The following is a 19,980-nucleotide window of genomic DNA, read 5'->3' as shown; positions in this document are numbered from 1 at the left end:
GCTGCCCCAAAATGTGCCACTTTGGCATAAAGATTGTTTTGAGCTAAAAGTAATAAAAACCCAGCAGATGTGGGAACGGCACTCTGCCTCCCCCATAACTGCCTCAATATACATTGGAAAGGAGAGCCAGCAACAGGAAGACCAGTTATTAACGGAGGCCCCTCATCTGCATAATAGAACAATCTATTTCTCCAAACTGCTCCTTTCACCTTGCCAGTGAGTTTTCTCCCCTACTCCCTTCCGTAGCTAGCTCATGTAAGCTTCATGGTGCTTTGTTGTCTTTGGACTTTCATGTCTGTGTGGATTCCCCAGACAAGTCCTGTTAATCTGTCTCATGTCAATTTGATTAAGTCCAGCTAGAAGGATCACAAGACAGGAAAGTTTTCCTCCCTGATATTCTCAATTCTTTTATTAGTCTAACAGTCAGAATAGATCCTCTGCTGTTTCACATATGAAATCACATTGTCCGTGAAAAATAACACTTCTAACCTGCCTTCCTTGTCTTGTTTCCACCTTTATCCATTTCCTCAGTCCTGGCTCAGGCATCCTGTGCAGTGGGCAGTGGAGAGAGCCCTGACTGGGCCTCTAATCTCAGCCTCACTTTCATGAAAATGCTCCCAGTGCTGACTGCTTATTATGTTTGTTGAAAGTTTCTTGCTGAAAAATAAATTTTTTAGGGATCCCTGGGTGGCGCGGCGGTTTAGCGCCTGCCTTTGGCCCAGGGCGCGATCCTGGAGACCCGGGATCGAATCCCACGTCGGGCTCCCGGTGCATGGAGCCTGCTTCTCCCTCTGCCTGTGTCTCTGCCTCTCTCTCTCTCTCTCTCTCTCTTCTCTGTGTGACTATCATAAATAAATAAAAATTAAAAAAAATAAAAATGAAATTTTTAAATGTCATATTTGGTGTGATTTAACTATCAGATATCTTACTGATGACCTACAGTGCTCAAATATGTTTTGTTTAAATGTTATTTTGTTGTATCACCTTAATCAGTGTTTGAATATGGAATCCTTTTTTCATTAATGGAATAAAGTGAATTTGGCTAATATTAATTGCTAAGTGGTTAAATTTAAATGATTAAAGTCATATTTATATCTTATGCATTTAAAGGAGATTCAAGTTAGAATTTTCTTTTTCCATTTTGTTCCTTTTTTTAAAAAAGATTTATTTTAAAGAAAGAACAAGTGCCCAGGTGTGGGTGCAGAGGGAGAGAGGGGAAGCCGACTCCCTGCTATATCCCAGAAACCTGAGGTCATGACTTGAACCTACACAAAGAGCTGGAGGCTTAACAGACTGAGCCACCTAGGTGTCCCTCATTTTGTTGTTTTTTTTAATAGCCTAATATAATGTGAGCAAATTAATTTTTCTTCCTTAAAAGAGTTTATATCACATTGGAACTATATCTGGCTTAAAATAAATAAAATCTTACTAGATTCAGAGACCTCCAATGCCTTTTAATCTGCATGTTGAAATTGGTTCTTCAGATTATGTTTTAGTCAGGATTTGCAACATAGTCTGGAAAGTAATACACTTCCCTTAAAAATACAGATTTTTATTTTATTTTATTTTTATTTTATTTATTTATTTTTTAAATACAGATTTTTAAAAGAGATTTTACTTATTTATTCACGAAAAACACAGAGAGGCAGAGACCTAGGCAGAGGGAGAAGCAGGCTTCCTGCAGGGGGCCTGATGCGGGACTGCATCCCAGGACCTAAGCCAAAGGCAGAGTTCAACCACTGAGCCACCCAAGCATCCCCATAAATATGGATGTTTTTAAAAATAGAAGGTGCTTAACTATTTTACATTCTGAGCAGAAATGCATCAGGCCTCCAGTTTCTCCACACCTACACAACGTTTTCACTCTTTTGTATTGTAGTCATTGTAACAGGTGTAATACTGCATTATAGTTTTGATTTTCATTTTCCTAATGCCAGTGAGCGTATTCTTACTTGCTTATGAGCCATTCATGTATCTTTGGTGATGTGTCTATTCAAGTCTTTTTCTCATTTCCTTTTTAATTGAGTTGATTTCTTTATGAGTTATAAAAGTTCTTTGCATATTGCTCACTTGGGGATGTCTTCATTTTGCCCTAATTTTTTACTGATAGTTCCGCTGGATATACCATTCCTGTTTGACTTTTTAAAAATTTTTTCAGCACTTTGAATATTTTATTCCACTATCTTCATTTGTTTACTATTACTGATGAAGTGCCAGGCATAGTCCCATTGTGTGGGACTAGTCCCTTCAGTGTGATGAGTCTTCTCTCACTGCTTCAGGATTTTTTTGTCTTTTGTTTTCAACACTTTAACTATGATTTGTCTCTTACAATGTCTGGATTTTGAATTGTAGTTAGAAATGATCTCCTTATTTTCATATTATGGACATACTTTTATACTGTTTATGACTTATTTTTCTTTATTTAAATTTAATTTAGTTAACATATAGTGTATTATTAGTCTCAGGGGCAGAATTTAGTGATTCATCAGTTGCATATAACATCTAGTGCTCATTCCATCAAGTGCCCTCCTTAATGCCTATCACCCAGTTACCCTATCCCCCATACACCTCTCCTCCAGCAATGCTGTTTGTTTCCTAGAGTTATGGCTTGCCTTTCTTTCTGTTTTTGTCATATTTTATTTTTCCTTCCCTCTGCTATGTTCATGTTTTGTTTCTTAAATTCCATATACGAGTGCAATCATAAGGTATTTGACTTCCTCTGACTTATTTGGCTTAGCATAATCCCCTCTGGTTCCATCCACATCATTGCAAATGGCAAGATTTCATTCCTTTTGATGGCTGACTAACACTCCGTTGTGTGTGTGTGTGTGTGTGTGTGTGTGTATGTATATCTTTATCCATTCATCTGTCGATGGACATCTGGACTATTTCCATATTTTGGCTATTGTGAACATTGCTGCTATAAACATTGGGGTCAGGACGCCTGGGTGGTTCAGTGGTTGAACACCTGCCTTTGGCCCAGGGTGTGATTCTAGAGTACCAGGATCGAGTCCCACATCAGGCTCCCCGCATGGAGCCTGCTTCTCCATCTGCCTATGTCTCTGCCTTCTCTTTCTCTGTGTCTCTCTCATGAATAATAAATAAAATATTTTAAAAATAATAAAAATAAACATTGGGGTACACGTGTCCCTCCAAACTCACTATTTTTGTATCTTTTGGATAAATACCTAGTAGTGCAATTGCTGGTTTGTAGGGTAGTCCTATTTTTAACTGTCTGAGGACTTACTTTTTTTAACCTTTATATATCTGATCCATTTGTACTTTTATTCTGATACATAGTTTGAGATAGTGAAGGAATCTCCAAATAACTACCCTGCCCTTCCAACAGCATTTTTAAACAGTTCATTACTGATGAAACAGTGTAGTATCTTGACTTTACCCATTCTTTTGTGTGTGTGTGTGTGTTTTTTTTTAAGATTTCTTTATTAGAGAGCACAAATCCTTGAAACAGGCAGAGTGACCTTCCTCTAAGAACTCAGCTGCCTTGATCTTAATACTTTGCTAAGGGCAAAAGGCAATCTTAGCCCAACCTCCAGGATCCTGTAAGTCTACTTTAACATATAAAGATTCCTTTAGAGAGGGATCCTTGGGTGGCGCAGCGGTTTGGCGCCTGCCTTTGGCCCAGGGCGCGATCTTGGAGACCCGGGATCGAATCCCACATCGGGCTTCCGGTGCATGGAGCCTGCTTCTCCCTCTGCCTATGTCTCTGCCCCTCTCTTTCTCTCTCTGTGACTATCATAAATAAATAAAAATTAAAAAAAAAAAATTCCTTTAGAGACTTCCCTTTATCTCTCCTCCCCAAGATACATGTTGGCAAGCATCCCCCAAGCATATGACCCCCCAATATACATCTGAAGGATCTCATGACTCAGGTTTTATTGGACAGCCATAAATTACCTTTTCCCATCAGTAGCTAGCCCCCTCAAGAAAAGTCGTTAGCAAGCAACTTAAACCATCCCAACTTGAAAGTATATAATGGGCCACTCCTCATGACCCCTCTGCAGCTCTTTCTGTCCCCGTGTCCTGACCCTGTGCTTTAATAAAACCACCTTTTTGCACCAAAGACATCTCAAGAATTCTTTCTTGGCCATTGACTTCAAACCCTAACGTCTTTTCCTATATCATTTGGGATTTAACAAATTAAGAGAACAATGCTATAGGTTAAATTTGATATGAAAATATTTGAATAGGAACATAAGAATTGGGCAGCCCGGTGACTCAGCGGTTTAGCGCTGCCTTCAGCCCAGGGCCAGATCCTGGAGACCCAGGATTGAGTCCCGTGTCGGGCTCCCTGAATGGAGCCTGCTTCTCTCTCTGCCTGTGCCTCTCCCTCTCTCTGTGGATCTATCATGATTAAATAAATAAATCTTAAAAAAAAAAAAAAAAGAAAAAGGAACATAAGAATTCTCCCACTTCTGTTCAGGGAAAATACCTAAAAGCAGTGTCAGCCCAAGAGTATGGAGTTTGTGTTCTCCGATGTCATTTCCAAACAACAGGAGAAGTGGTTGATTCTGCATCTGAAGTAGAAGAAGTGAAAAATAAAGTGAGCCGACAAGAAAAAGCCAAAAGTAACCGATCATCATTCAAGGTAGTTTTTAGAACAACTGATTACTCTAGAAAGTGTTTTTTTCTTTAGAGATTTTATTTTATTTATTATGAGAGGCACAGAGAGAGAGAGGGGGGCAGAGACACAGAGGGAGAAGTAGGCTCTATGCAGGGAGCCCAACGTGGGACTCGATACCGGGTCTCCAGGATCACGCTCCGGGCTGAAGGCGGTGCTAAACCGCTGGGCCACCGGGACTGCCCTAGAAAGTGTTAAAGAGACAAACCTGCTGCCTTTACAAGAGATCAATCCTGGAGTGGAAACATAGCCCCACTTTATAAGGGAAAGCCTTAAGTTATTGAAATAGTCTAGTTAATGGATGTACAAGGAATGTCAGAATTAGAAAAAAACGGCTTGTTTTGTTTTTAATAAATTACGATCCGAGGGAAAAGTCGCAATCACGCTAAAATCAACCACTTAGCAGTGAGTAACATCACAGATGACTACCACCCTTATGTAAGGGACCCAAATGCATGTTGGGAACGGGTCCCCCCTCCCATCCCTGCGCGAATGTTTGCTCTGAACTACATTTCCCAGGAGTCTGTGAGCACAGCTCCTTGGAGACCGTGTACTGTTGTATGCTGGGAAAGTGGACCACCGCGCGCCCAGCTCCGTGTATTCCCGAGCTGCTGGACTACATTACCCAGAGGCGCCGTGCACCGCCCCCTCCGCGGAGTCGGAGCGCAGCGAGGCGCCTGCGGGGAGACGCTTACTGCGCCGAGGATTGTCTGGGCTCGGCATCCCGCGGCCCTGGTCCCGAGTTGATTTAGTGCCTTGTGCCGCCTCCCGACATCCGGCGGGTCGTGGGGCCCCGAGCGGTGAGTGGCTGGCCTCCCGGGAGGGAATCCGCGCGCGCTGTGGTCGGTGGAGGGCGGCCGGGAGGGTGCTCCGCCCGAGGAGGCCCGACGCGGAGCCCGGGCCCGCGGCCGCGGAGAGAAGTGCGGGGCTACGGGGCTACGCGGGGGTGTCGGGGCCCGGGGACCCCGGGGAGGGGGCAGGCCCCGGCTCGGTGGCTGTGACGCACTTCGGGGAGTGTGTGGGGGCGGGGCGGCACGGCCGGCGGAGACTGCGCGGCGGTGGGAGGGGCTCCTGCGCCGCCGCGGGGGTGACGGCGGGCGGGATGGGGGCACCGGGTCAGGGAGCACCCTGCGGTCTGAGGTCGCGGCTGCTTTCTCCGGCCTCGCGGGCCGGCGCAGGGCCAGTGGCCGGGAGGGAGGGCAGGGCAGGGTAGGGCCCGACCCCGCAGAGAAAGTAGCCAGCAGGAGGGGCGCAGTCACAACCCCGAGGTGGCCGGTTCAGGACCAGAAGCGCCCTTCTTCCGCGCTGATTTCAGGACCCCACTTCTTGCAGCCTAGTCCTCTAGAAGCGTTGAGATACTCAGATCCCAGTCGCCTCCTCCCCCCCTTATTTCTGATTGGTTTTCTGTTTTTCTTCTTATCTTTTTAAAAGATTTTATTTATTTGATACAGAAAGCGCGCGCAAGCCGGGGGAGGGGCAGGAGAGGGAGAAGCAGGCTCCCCAAAGAGCAGGGAGCCGAGTATGGGGCTCTCTCCCAGGACCCTGGGATCATGACCTGAGCTGAAGGCAGATGCTTGACCGACTGAGCTATCCAGGCGCCCCCCCCATTGGTTTTTGTTAGGTGTGTGGGCCTGGAGGGTATTCTCTGCTCCAACTTATGCTCCAGAAAGGCCCTAGTGTGTCCTTCTTTCTTTCCCCCAGGCCAGCCATCCTCCAGAACCAGCATCCTGAGGAGGAAGACAACTTGTGACACATCTTAAAGTCAAGGTTCAGATGAGTTACCTCTTTGTTGAGTAAATGTGTTTCTAGGACTTCAGAATATTTGCTTTTCTTGGCCTGAAACGTTCTTCCAAACAGTGACTAATTCTTTCCTGAGAAATGTGATGGGGATGTGCAGGTGTATGCACAGAGCACAGAACAGAAGAATGCGGTGGGGAGGTTCTTGTGCTTTATTTTAGCCTGCGATTTAGTCAGGAGGATACTCATTCTAAGGTGGAATCAAACACCAGGAATCCTCAATCTTTCCCACAGGCCTGACTCCTGACTCGCAGATTGCGGGTCAGAGAAGGTCTAATTGTTTTGGCCAGTCAGTGACCAAGTAAGCAGCTTGGTGATGCTTCTAAAAGTGGGGTTTGAGGGGGCGCCTGGCTGGCCCAGTCCACAGTGTGTGCAACTCTTAGTAAACGTGCTTCTGGAGTGAGCAACTCTTGATCCCAGGGTGTGAGTTCAGCCCCACCTTGGCCGTGGAGCCTACTTCAAATTTAAAAGATAAAATTCAAAGAAATTGAGCCATTTTAACAAATAAATGAAACGGGGGTTTGAGCAAAGATCTTTGTCAGAGGCAGGGTTGGTTGGTTTGTTTTTTCAGTGATCAGTAAATAGAAATCTGTTGTATCATCCAGGTCTTGTGGAAGTCTGACAGCTTCATTCTGCTTCACTGCTTCACTTGTATCAGTATGAACCACATAGTTTGATGTTGAGTGTGAATTCTGGAACTAGAGCAGGATTCGGCAAACTTTCTCTCTAAAAGGTTGTGTACTGAACAGTTCATCCTTTGTGGGCCACATATGGTTCCATAGTCGTCTTCTTTAATAGATCTTGATCATTTTTAGAATGATTTTAGATTTGTAGAAAAAATTGCAGTTAATACGGAGAAGTCACAGGCACCCCACACCCACAGTCCCCTATTGTTAACAACTTACACTTAGTATGGATGTCTCCTATTTTTACCTATTGTTAACAACTTACCATTAGTACAGGACATTATTTACAACTGGTGAACTGATTTTGATACGCTATTATTAACTGAAGTCCATGCTTTATTCAGATTTCCATAGTTTTTACATAACATTCTTCATGTGTTCCAGGATGCCATCCCGGAGATCACATTACATTTCATTGTCATGTGTCCTTATGCTCCTCTTGGCTGTGACAGTTTCTCAGACTTGCCTTGTTACTGATGACCTTGACGGTTTTAAGAGGTACTGGTATTTGGTAGGATTCCCCTTTCTTGGAACCTGATGCTTTTCTTGTGATTGGACTGGGTTTATGGTTTGGGGGGTGGAAGAGTGCTACTTTCATCATGTCATGGCAAGAACATAAACGGTCAGCATGATTTATGATTGCTGAGTGTGAACCTGATCATCTGGCTGAGGTAGTTTGTCAGTTTTCTCTACTGTGATGTTACTCCTGTTTTTCAAAGACCATGTCTCCCCAAGTGACAACTGCATGTTCCAGAAGCCCTGTCACACTAGAGCCTAGTCACTCTGAGCCTTGGTGGTCACATCTTTCTTCTCATTTACTCATTGGCTTATAAGGATCCCTGCAAAATACACTGGCCCACCTGGCATAATGCAGGCTGCCTCCCTGTCTTGAGGTCAGATGACGAGCGACCCCAAGTCCACCTGCAGCCTACCTCTCCTTTTCCGTGTAATGTAATATATTCACAAGCTCCAGGGTTAGGATATGGACACATTTGGGAGACAGTTATCCTGCCTGCCACAGGCCTATCCATCCACAGTTCCCCTGATGACTGCAATGTACCCACTCCTCCATAACTATGGAATTGTTCATTGTTGAATTTTTTAAAATTTGAGACTATCTTAAATTATATTTCTTATCATGGATTTAATACAGGCCTGCTACAAAAGGTTCAGTTTCCTAAGGAGCCCATAAAGAAGAAACTTGAAATTACCTATAGCTGTATCATCCAGAGATAATTGCTGTCAATATTTTGGTATGTATGTTTCCAGTACCCACCCCCATGCATATGTATGCGGTTTTGACTCCAGAGTATTGGATCCTGCTAATTGACACATAATTAAGCCAAACACTGTTCAAATCTTAGTTTATAGAGGAATCTAGCTCAGCTATGGGTGACATTATACCAGTTACATGTGGAGAAGAGAGATGTGTGCCAGTGATCCTCATCTTACTTTTAAAAAGTCTCTCACATATTTACACCTTAGAAGATTAGAAAGACATCATTTGAAACTAATCCCATGAACAAATTATCAGTAAAGACAGACTTTTAAAATCCGACTTCCTAGGATTTTTTCTTTCACAGAACATGACAATAATCCCTGACTTACTACAAATATGAGCTGTACTATAACATTTTCTCGGGCAGATAAGATACATGAGAAAAACGTAAGACAACAGTAGTTTAAAACAATCACGTAACAGAGGTACCTGGTTGGCTCAGTCAGTGGAGGCAACTCTTGATCTCAGAGTCGGGGGCTTTGAACCCCATATTGGGTATAGTGACTGCTTTTTTAAAAAAATGAAAGTTTTCGGGGCACCTGGGTGGCTCAGTGGTTGAGCATCTGCCTTCAGCTCAGGTCATGATTCCAGGGTCCTGGGATTGAGTCCTGCATCAGGCTCCCCACAGGGAGCCTGCTTCTCCCTCTGCCTGTGACTCTGCCTCTCTGTGTGTCTCATGAATAAATAAATAAAATCTTTTCTAAAAAATTAAAGTGTTCACAGAAATCTTCCATATCATATGGAATACAAGATCTGGCCACTTGCTAGTGTTCTCAATTTGACATCGTTTGTTTTATTTTACTTTATTTTATTTTATTTTATCTTATCTTATTTTATTTTATTATTTTATTTTATTTTATTTTATTATTATTATTTTTTTATTTTGACAGAGTGTGCAAGCAGGGAGGAGAGGCAGAGGAAGAGGGAGACAGAATCTTAAACAGACTCTACACCCAGTATGGAGCCTGGCACGGGGTTCAGTCTTGCAACCCTGAGATCATGACCTGAGCCAAAGTCAAGAGTCTGGCATGTAACCAGCTGAGCCACTTAAGCAATCTTTGGGCTGGATTTTCCATGTAGAATCACGTCTTTTCCTCTCTGCTGGTGGAGAGGGAACATTTCCTCCTTACATGTCTTAGACTCTTTTTTTTTTGCTAATGTTAATTTAAGAGAATTTCATTTTTAAGAGGCTCTGAAAGTTTTTAGTGTGGATTATATAGATAGCAGGTGTGAAGTACATGTTTTAGCATAAGAAAGGAAAAACAGACTTGAGTTTCTTTTATAAAAACAGATTAAGGGAAACCTGGGTGGTGCAGCGGTTTAGCGCCTGCCTTTGGCCCAGGGCGTGATCCTGGAGACCCGGGATCGAATCCCATGTTGGGCTCCCGGTGCATGGAGCCTGCTTCTCCCTCTGCCTGTGTCTCTGCCTCTCTCTCTCTCTCTGTGTGACTATCATAAATAAATAAAAATTAAAAAAAAAAAAAAAAAAGATTAAGGGTGGTTGTTGTGTTGTTCTTTTTTTTTGTTTTTTAAGATTTTATTTATTCATGAGAGACACAGAAAGAGAGGCAGAGACTTAGGCAGAGGGAGACACAGGCTCCCTGCAGGGAGCCCAGTGCAGGACTTGATCCCAAAACACTGGGATCATAACCCAAGTGGAAGGCAGATGTTCAACCACTGAGCCACCCAGGTGCCCCCACATTAAGACTTGTATAATGTTATCGTTTCCTATCATAACAGCTAACTTGTCTTAAATAACTTAATATTACTGTGTTTTATTCAAATTATCTTTCTAATAGTTGATTCAGTCTTACCTGGCAGGTACTGTTTCTACCCCAGTCTTACCTGTGGGGAACAGACAGTGTGAGGTTAGTAACAGAGTTCAGATTCACATCCTGAAAGTCAAACCACAGAGCCTTATTCTTGCTTTCACCAAGACCTCTCTTCCCAAATTACACCTACATTATTAAATGTATAGTAATACCTTCTTCACTTAGTAATTCAGCATAAACTTCTTTCTCAAATAGTATAAATCAATATTATTAGTAAGTGCATTAGATGCCACTGTAGCAGACCATAATTTATTTATCTTTGCCACAGGTATTTCTATGCTTTCTTTTCATTTTTTAAAATGATTCTCTGGAAAATCTGAATAAACTTAATGGATTACATCAGTATCAATGTCCTGGTGGTTATATTGTACTATAGATTTGTGATGTGTTACCGTTGGGCTCAGCTGGGTAAAGGGTACATGGGATCCCTCTGTGTTCTTTCTTGCAGCTGCAGGTGAATTTACTATTATCTCAAAAATTGTTTTTTAACTGTCCCAATTTTTAAAAATCCCTTGAACATTCTCATATATTTGTGCACTTCTGTACCTGTTTCCTTGGGATAAGTTCCAAAAAGTGGAATTTTGCATCAATACGGTGCTTTTGTTAAGTATCTACAATATGATACAAGTATTGGGAACAACAAACGACTAAAAGTACATTGTTACCCGTACATTGTTTATGTCTCAGCTGGAAAGGGAAACTGAGTGGGAGCTCAAGGTAGCCTGTGGTCAAGGCCAGTGGAGACTTCTAGGTGATATGCCGTGAGGGGTGCTGAGAAGGAGGCCACTGTTGTCAGGTCACGACCAGATAATTCTGAACACATGGGCTCTGTGTGGAGTAAAATGGAATTTGTTTCCTACGTTTTGTATCTTAAGTGTTTTCTCTGATGATATTGATGCAAAGTGAAGACTAACAGGGTCAGGTGGTTTAGCATTCCACAGGACACCATGGCTGGAAGGATAGCTCGGAAGTCACATTCATCCTCCCACCAAGACAGCCATCAGTACTACAGGACATCCCTTGGAATCTTAGTCATTTTTCCAGTTGGCCCTCACATATGTGGATATAGGTAGGAGTCAGAGAGTTGGTTTAGGTATATTAGGAAGCAAAAGGAAAGAAAAGTTGTACATAAAATACTGCGAAGGTATCTCAAGACTTTTAAAGTTTCTCTTTGAGAGTCTATCATTTAATGTTTGAAAGAAATAAACACACATACATATATATGTCAAGCCAATGCCTGGCTTTTGTTATACCCCTAGTGAGGTATACTTGAAGAAAACCAAAGTCAGAGAGTGTGTCAGAGGCAAGGTTCTGTGATTCTCTGTGTGTACTCAGGATTTGACAAGTAGTCCTGTTCAAGGCCAGGATTTATTACAGCGAAATGATACACAGCACATCAGAGGGACAGGTGCATGGGATGGACGACATGGGGAGGAAATGAGGCACACACTTCCAGAGCACTCCCGTGGTGCAGTCACACAGGACATGCTTGATTCCTCCATCAGTGAGTTATAGCAACATACATGACGCTTTTTCCACCAGGGAAGCCCATCTGAGCCAAGGAAGCCAGGGTTTTTATCACAGGTCAGTCACAGAGGCACCCTCTCTCTGCCGTATACCAAAATTCCAGGCTCCCAGAGGAAAGTAAGGATTCAGCATAAACCACATCATTGATACTGTTTCAAAGCAGTGAGCCACTCTTGTCAGGGAACACTGGGGACCCCCGGACCTTCTGGAAATCCAGCCAAAGGCCAGTCTTGCCGTTTCACACCTGCTTTGTTTACTCTTGCTGCACAAAGGATTTATAACTTCCCAGGCTTTTTCTTTCTGTTTCTCTGTTTCTATTTTATATCTTTTTTTTTTTTCTATTGATGTCGTGTGTGTGTGTCTTCTCTGTGTATCATATATATAAGCATCATGTGTGTGTGTGTGTACACATGCTCATATATAGAATTTTACAAGTGTATTGTTGTATCCTGGTTTCTTTGCTGACCATGTATCTGAAGTGTTATTCATGTCTTGTAAGGAATTCTTCCAACTTAATGTTTCACAATCTTTTACTCTTTTGCATCAGTACTCTGCATGTATTGCTGTAGTGAGCTTTTATGGACATAGGGTGCTGAATGTTACCTGGGCCTTTCCTTCTCCACCCTGTCCATCTGCCATGCTTGACCAACCTCACCCTACAAGCCAGGAGAGGTTCAGGTTTGCATGGTACACCCCCTCTTCATCCTGGATGGTGTGGTTGGAAGGAGCAGGATGTTGCTCCGAGTAAGACCATGCACCCTAAATGAACCCCATCTCAGGTCCAGATCACAATGTCCCTGCCCAGAGTTAGCCAGACTGGGAGGTTTGGGGGCACAGTATGCACACGAGATCATCCTCAGTTCTGACACCACATCCAAGGTCAGGACTTTTCAAAGCCACCCTCAAGCTAGAAGGATTCCTAGAACTCACCAAGAGCTGTTCTTCTCACAGTTCCAGGTAATTACAGGGAAAGGATGCAGATTAACATCAACCAGGGAAACAAGCACATAAGCTGAAGTCTAGGAGTATCCCCAACATGGAGCTTCCAGTTCGTCTCTCCCTGAAGTTAGGACTGGATGCTCTATCAGCATTGACATAGGACAATATGTATATAGACTGTCGCCAAACAGGGAAGCTCACCAAAGTTTTGAGGCCCAGAGTTTTCACTGGGGCTTCAGCACATAGGCACAGCTGATAGAATGATTGATCCTCCAGACATGACTGACCTGTTGTCTATATGTTAATCTCAGTACCCAGGTCAGTTGATACCCATGACCCAGAGCACCTATCCCAAATCACCTGATTGGTCTTGGTGTAGCCAGTTCCCACCCTAAAACTGGTTGGGAATGGCTAGCTGCACCCAAAACAAAGACATTCCTACCAGGTATGATGTCAATTACCCTTTGGAAGTTGAGGACAAAAAAAAAGATCTTATCAATTGCAACAAGAAGGATGCACCTAGAGAATTATGCTAAATGAAAGAAGAGAAAGATAAATACCATATGACTTCACTGATAGTGGAATCTAATAAAACATGAACAAACAAAAACAGAAACAAACCCATAAATACAGAGAACAGATGAACATAATTGCCAGAGGGGAGGGGGAAAAATAGGTGAAAGGGAACAGGAGGCTCAGGCTTCCAGTTATGGAGTCACAGGGAGGAAAGGCACAGCATAGGGATCATAGTCCCGTGGTACTGGTAGTATCATGTGACAGATGGCAGCTACACCTTTGGTGCACACAGCGGTGAACCTACTTTAAAAAAAATTTTAAGTTGTGTTGAGAAACAACAGCTGAAAGTAGGTCTGATTTCAAGGCAAAAACAAAAACTCTTCTCTGTGTGTGCAGCTGGGTTTCTTAGGGCTTCAGGGAGAACTCTTCCCTTTTGTCCAGACTCTTCATACTCCCCGATGCATCACATTGATGTGTGTGTATTGGGGGGAGGAAACGGCCAACGGGTGGGGGATTGGAAACAAAATGGAAGAGCAGGAAACTTGTATTAAATCATTGGGGGACCAAGATGCACTTATTGTAATGCCTCTTTTTTTCTCATATATCTCTGGCTTCTCTGGATTTTGTGTCTTTGGTAAAAGAAACCTCAAGAGGACTGATCAGTTCTTGATTCTAAAACTATGGCGCACGTAAGTATGTATTTCTCTTTCCTTAAAATATGATATTTAGGTCCTATGGCTGTTTTTATGAATTACCCTGAAGCCTCCTGCCCAACTGAGGCCCATGTAATTACCCACTGCCCAGTTCTTCCTGTTCTGGCAAATGATGATGCCATGCAGCCCCATCCCCACCTGTGTGCCTAATGCGCACTTCACTGAGCTAGTGATTCAGTGTCTCCTGTGTACACACCCTGCCATCAGGAGTAATGCTGGAGCAGTGAGGAGGACAGCCACTTGAGAGAAATCCTTGAGTCACATTTGTCTTTTAATAAGGGGGAGATGGTGATCCCATTTTACCACACACAAAAACTAACCCCCGCCCCCCCATTCTCCATGGATGTTTTTTCCAGGCAGAGGAGGCAATGTTCGTGTTGGTTGGTCTCCAGGTCAGTGGTGGTTAGAGCTGGAGCTCCATGAGGCTTTGGGAATAGATAAGGCTGTGGTCACAGCCTGAGGACTGAGAGGCCATGATGCTACCAGGGGACCCAAAGGGTGCATGTTGTTGTCAAACAGACCCACCATCCCTCCCTGGTGCATCCACATTGTCAGACACCTAAATCCTAAATCAGGAGCAGAGAAAAGGCAGGGGTGGTGGGTAGTAATGGGGAAGAAGGTCACAGTGTACAAAAGTCCCAGGTGATCACACACCCTCAGAATTGGGGAAAATCTTAGATACTTTGGGTGTACAACTTTAAGTCACCGTTACAATGGAATAAGAAGATGCTTTTGTCATTATGTAGGAAGACTGCCTGAAACCTGGGCAAAATGATGAACTTGAGGTTTGAGAACATTCAGACACATAAACCCTAGTTTCAAAGATAAAAGATCTCACTTCACATTTCAGAAACTAAACCCTGGGCATTGTCCTTGCCTTGATGGAGAGAGTGCAACAGGCGTCCACTTTGCCGAGCTGTTATGAGGCAGGCCCATGGCAGGCCCTGTGCTTGTGAACAGGAGGAACCCCAGGATTGTTTCAAACATCCTGATGGCTTGGGATTAACAAGCATTGCACAGGATGTGGGGTTTCTCTGCAGCAGCAAGACTCTTTAAGAACATTAGGAGCTCTGCTCAGTCATAGTCCCCACGGCACCCTACCCACCTCACAGGCCTGTAATCTGTTCCTGTGTCCAGTCCTACTCAGGGCAGAACCCTTTCTGTGCTGTCCCATCTCCTCAAGGATGTATGGGTTTGTGTTCTCAGGGTTTGGTGACATTCTCAGACGTAGCCATTGACTTCTCTCAAGAGGAGTGGGCGTGCCTGGACTCCAGGCAGAGGGACCTGTACTGGGACGTGATGTTGGAGAACTACAGTAACCTGGTCTCCCTGGGTGAGTTGCCTGCCCCCGGGAATGTCAGCACCCTCTACCAGGAATGCCAGGACTGACTTCCAGGGAACAAGTTGAATTTTTTCTTCCTCTAGTAAACCAGCCACATGTTTGATGTAGAACAGCAATCACATAAAACCAAACAAGCATTATACATTTGTTGCTCATTGTACCTGAAGTGAGGTTGAAAGTTTTAATTCCTGAATTCTGAGTTACACTTTAGATGACAATGTCTTTTAAATGTTTCAGGCTATGTCTTATTCTTCTGTTAGAGAAGTAACAGTCATAACAGTAAACGCTAGTGTTGTGCTCACCCTATACCAGCTTTGGCTATGTGTAAATACACTTCATCTTGCCACACGTTTATGAGGTAGGCACAATTGCTGTGTCTAATTTGTGGGTGAGTATACTCAGGCACAGAGTGACTTGGTTGGACAGGGGAGGCAGAAGCAAGAATCCACACTGTCACTACCCTCTTGTACTTGCCTCTACGGATAAGGTGCTCAGAAGTTTAAAATAAGACCCTTCCTGTCTCGTTGCTTGTTACTTAATCCTTTTTCTTTTCTGAAATTTTATCCTTTTGACTTTCGGCCTGTAATAAATTTGACTAAGTTTCCATCAAGGAATTTTTGAGCATGTAATTATTTTTTCTTAAGTTCTACATCTTGTGGCTTTTTTTTTTTTTTCTTTCTGAAAGCAGGACCTCTCATTTCTTTTCTTTTTTTCCTTTTTTTTTTTTTTTTAAGATTTTATTTATTTATTCAGGAGAGACACAGAGAAAGAAAGGCAGAGACACGGGTAGAGGGAGAAGCAGGCTCCATGCAGGAAGCCCGATATGGGACTCAGTCCTGGGACTCCAGGATCACGCCCTGGGCCGAAGGCAGGCACTAAACCGCTGAGCCATCCAAGGATCCCAGGACCTCTCATTTCTAAGTCAGAAGTGATTTGCTACTTTGGGGAGGAAGGGAAAGAGCCGTGATGGCTGAGAGAAAGGACAGGTGCAGAGGAGAGTGACAGCCAGTCTGGCTGGAACAAGCCATCACTGAAGCAAGCAGCCAGGCAAGGCAGGGAGCAGGTGCACCTGAGGTGTTTGGAAAGCTCCCTAACAAAGGTCCATGGCCTCTGGGGAAGAAGTCACCACCATGAACTTGATCTTTGCCCCATTCCCCTCCTACCGGTTTTCTTCTGTTTTTGCTCCTGCTTCACATGTTGCTGATGCTCCTGGTCCATGGACCATGCCTTGAGTAGCAGGGATGTAGACGTGATCCCATGCCCTTTGTAGCTCCTGCAAGTTGGTTGATATCCTAGCTTTGAGTATTTTTCTTTTCCTTTTATCTAATATTTGCTAATACTTCTTCCCGGGTACTGTCAACGTTCTAATATCCTAAGACTTTATCCCATTATGGCTCTTTTTGTGCTGTTAGCACTCACTGACACTCAGTGCATAGATCCACTTCAGTGGATGTTCGCTATAGTGATCTATCATTGCTTTTTTGTTACTGTACTAATTCATTACAGAGAAACTGTGCTCCATCTGCTAGTTGGTTATGTAGTAATTTTTCATAGTGGATAAAAAGGTTTTTAAAGGAAAAATTATTCTTATAATCCAGGGCTAGTTGGCTAGCATGCTCCACAGCTGATCGTTTAACACTTTCTAGCATCATTATGAACTCATGAATTTAAGCATAGTCTGGGTTTTGCAGCCTCTTGGTGTTAGCATCAAGATGGTCAGATCCCACCTAAATATTCCCGTACAGGCGTTTACCATGTATGTTACAGTTAATCCTTCACATTGTCCTTTTTATTTCCTTTGATGGTGGGTCTTTTTATCCAGAATTACTTTTCATTATATGATTGACATTATTTCAGAATGTTATTTTTATACCCAGCTAACCAACTATATATTCTTGTCTTTCACGTTAGTTCTATATTTGATATTCCTGGGTTTTCCAGGTATGTCATCACATCACATCATCTGCAAACTGTACTCTTTTTTTCATCTTTATTCATGAGCTTTGCCCCTCCGATTTCTTTCTGCTTAATTGTGTCAGCTGATAGGAAATGGTGGGGCTAATAGGCAGTTCCTTCTTATCTAACTTTAGCAGGAACATCCCCAGTGTTTCCTCATTAAGTATTGTGGTGCCAGAAGTGGACCATACTTTTAATGAGAGCCTTAAGTGATTCATGTTTATTCTCCTGGAGAAGTTTTATTTCCATCAGAGAAGTTTCTGGTTTGTGGTTAGCTTTGTGGTTTAATTTTCCTTAAAAGGAAAACAAAATGTTTTTTTTTTCCAGATTTGGAGTCACCCTATGGGACCAAGAGTTTACCTACAGAAAAGGGCATTTATGAAATAAATTTATCCAAATGGAACTCAAATGGAAAAAGTAAATCCCTCGGCCTTGACTGGATGTGTGAAGGTGAGTTTGAAGGACCACAGGGCCCTCGAGAGAGCTGTTTCAATCAAATGATAATCAACTATGAAAAAACGCCCACTTGTAGAGAAAATACCTCTGTTAGACCACATCAGAGACTTCATACTAGGGAGAATTCCTATGAATGTAAGGAATGTGGGAAAGCCTTTAGTCGTGGCTATCAACTCACTCAGCATCAGAAAATTCACACGGGTGAGAAACCCTACGAATGTAAGGAGTGTAAAAAGGCCTTTCGTTGGGGTAATCAACTCACTCAGCATCAGAAAATCCACACTGGTGAGAAACCCTATGAATGTAAGGACTGTGGGAAGGCCTTTCGATGGGGTTCAAGCCTCGTCATTCATAAGAGAATCCATACGGGTGAGAAACCCTATGAATGTAAGGACTGCGGGAAGGCCTTTAGACGTGGTGACGAGCTCACTCAGCATCAGAGATTTCACACTGGGGAGAAAGACTATGAATGCAAAGACTGTGGCAAGACCTTTAGCCGTGTATATAAACTAATTCAGCACAAGAGAATTCATAGTGGTGAGAAACCCTACGAATGTAAGGACTGTGGGAAGGCCTTTATCTGTGGCTCGAGCCTTGTTCAGCATAAGAGAATTCATACTGGTGAGAAGCCCTATGAATGCCAGGAATGTGGGAAGGCCTTTACTCGAGTCAATTATCTCACTCAGCATCAGAAAATCCACACTGGTGAGAAACCTCATGAATGTAAGGAGTGTGGGAAGGCCTTTCGCTGGGGTTCGAGCCTTGTTAAACATGAGAGAATTCATACTGGTGAGAAGCCATATAAGTGCACAGAATGTGGGAAGGCCTTTAATTGTGGCTACCACCTCACCCAGCATGAGAGAATCCACACGGGTGAAACGCCTTACAAATGTAAGGAGTGTGGGAAGGCCTTCATCTATGGGTCAAGCCTCGTTAAACATGAGAGGATTCATACAGGAGAGAAACCCTATGAATGTAAAGAGTGTGGGAAGGCCTTTAGTCATGGCCATCAACTTACACAACATCAAAAAATTCACACTGGTGAGAAATCCTTCGAGTGTAAGGAATGTGGGAAGGCATGTAACCATGTGAACCATCTTAGAGAACATCAGAGAGTTCACACTGCTGAAAAACCTTTTGAACAAAAAGAAGGTGCAGAAGCTTCTATACAACATTCATTCCTGCCACAGCACAAGGAAAATCCATGATACAATTTAACATAAGAAAGCTTTCACTGGTCACTCTTCCGCTTATAGCATCTCAGAATAGTCATGCTCGAGGCAAATTTAGAGAATAGAGAAATCACTTTTTCTTAGTGATCACACATACACAGTGTAGAATTTTTTTCCTGAATTGGCTTAATGAGTGCATAGAAGCCTCCTACCATTTGAGCTTTGTCTCACTTCAGATTTGTTCTAAGGAATAACTGTTAATGCAACGTATGTGGGAAAGCCTCCTGCTGTGGTACACACCCTCCCTGTTACCATCACCATCCCACCTCTTTACTCCTGTGACACATTGGGAAAATGACTTGTTACCCCTATGTGTTATGTGTGAAATGGGGACAATCACACCTACCTAATACTGCTGTTGTGCTGAGTTTGGTACATGTAAACTCTCTGAAGGTGTATCTGGAACATTGTGTAAGTTCAATAAATACTAGCTGTTGTTGTTCTTACCATCATTACTATTAGCCCTGTTCTCCGTGAGTTCCTACAGGAACACCCCCTGTGGTTACAAAGAGTTTAGAAAAGATGGTCAAACTTGTAGAAGAAAATATAGGAGATTACCGTCACAGCCTTAGGTGGGTGGGCAGTTTCTTAGGACACAGAAGAGCTAAACAGCAAATAAAAAGTTTGTATGTTGGACTTGATTAAAAGTCCAAAGTTCTGTTCATCAAGTGATGCCATAAATACTGAAAGAAGTAGGAAGCAGACAGGGAGGAGTAATAGTTACCCTCCACACACCTGATAAAGGACTCACATAGAAAACAAACAGAGGGCAGCCCCAGTGGCTCAGTGGTTTAGCGCTGTGTTTAGCCCAGGATGTGATCCTGGAGACCAAGGATCGATCGAGTCCCATGTTGGGCTCCTTGCATGGAGCCTGCTTCTCCCTCTAACTGTGTCTCTGCCTCTTTCTGTGTGTCTCTCATGAATAAATAAAATATTTTTTAAAAAAAGAAAAAACAAACAGAATCCCCCAAGTCAGTAATAAATCTGTTTTAAAGGGTGAGGGGACTTAAATAAGCACTTAACAAGAGACGATCAAATGGCCAGTGAGGAAGTAGAAACAAGC

The 19,980-nt window shown here is 43.2% G+C and overlaps 2 protein-coding genes across 15 annotated transcripts in view; one reads left to right on the top strand and one right to left on the bottom strand.

Moving 5' to 3' along the window:
• Positions 1–4,182: 4,182 nt before the first annotated feature.
• LOC144324540 (cationic amino acid transporter 3-like) overlaps positions 4,183–19,980 on the bottom strand; it is a 42,624-nt gene continuing 26,826 nt past the window's right edge. For 5 of the 9 annotated variants that reach the window (XM_077916020.1, XM_077916000.1, XM_077916010.1 and 2 more), the window contains 2 exons: positions 10,219–10,249; positions 4,586–4,826 (listed from right to left, as the gene is read on the bottom strand). In XM_077916020.1, the coding sequence (XP_077772146.1) occupies positions 4,601–4,826; positions 10,219–10,249 (257 nt within the window). In that variant the 3' untranslated portion in view covers positions 4,586–4,600. Of the gene's footprint in view, positions 4,366–4,453; positions 4,539–4,585; positions 4,827–6,122; positions 7,240–7,847; positions 10,250–19,980 lie in introns of those variants that run through there. The other 4 variants (XM_077916016.1, XM_077916003.1, XR_013390025.1 and 1 more) reach the window with 4 other exon arrangements.
• ZNF331 (zinc finger protein 331) lies at positions 5,269–19,369 on the top strand. 6 transcript variants are annotated; one of them, XM_077916032.1, is made up of 8 exons: positions 5,269–5,442; positions 6,344–6,409; positions 7,045–7,172; positions 7,510–7,623; positions 8,279–8,378; positions 13,860–13,907; positions 15,138–15,264; positions 17,557–19,369. In XM_077916032.1, the coding sequence occupies exons 6-8, from the start codon at positions 13,899–13,901 to the stop codon at positions 18,891–18,893; spliced, it is 1,473 nt and encodes a 490-aa protein (XP_077772158.1). In that variant the 5' UTR covers positions 5,269–5,442; positions 6,344–6,409; positions 7,045–7,172; positions 7,510–7,623; positions 8,279–8,378; positions 13,860–13,898; the 3' UTR covers positions 18,894–19,369. The 6 variants fall into 6 exon arrangements, with proteins under 6 accessions (XP_077772158.1, XP_077772155.1, XP_077772159.1 ...); XM_077916029.1 differs by lacking the exon at positions 7,045–7,172; XM_077916033.1 differs by lacking the exon at positions 7,045–7,172 and having other exon boundaries at positions 7,510–7,636.

The sequence above is a fragment of the Canis aureus genome, chromosome 1, assembly GCF_053574225.1.
Source record: "Canis aureus isolate CA01 chromosome 1, VMU_Caureus_v.1.0, whole genome shotgun sequence".
Lineage (NCBI taxonomy): Eukaryota > Metazoa > Chordata > Mammalia > Carnivora > Canidae > Canis > Canis aureus.
The sequence above is the reverse complement of the archived record's forward strand: the minus strand, read 5'-3'. Positions and strand labels throughout refer to the sequence as shown.

Bases quoted from the DNA above. Each gene is read 5' to 3' on its own strand.
- ZNF331 (XM_077916039.1), top strand. The intron at 15,265-17,556 runs GTGAGTTGCCTG...TTTTTTTTCCAG, and splicing joins CAGTAACCTGGTCTCCCTGG to ATTTGGAGTCACCCTATGGG.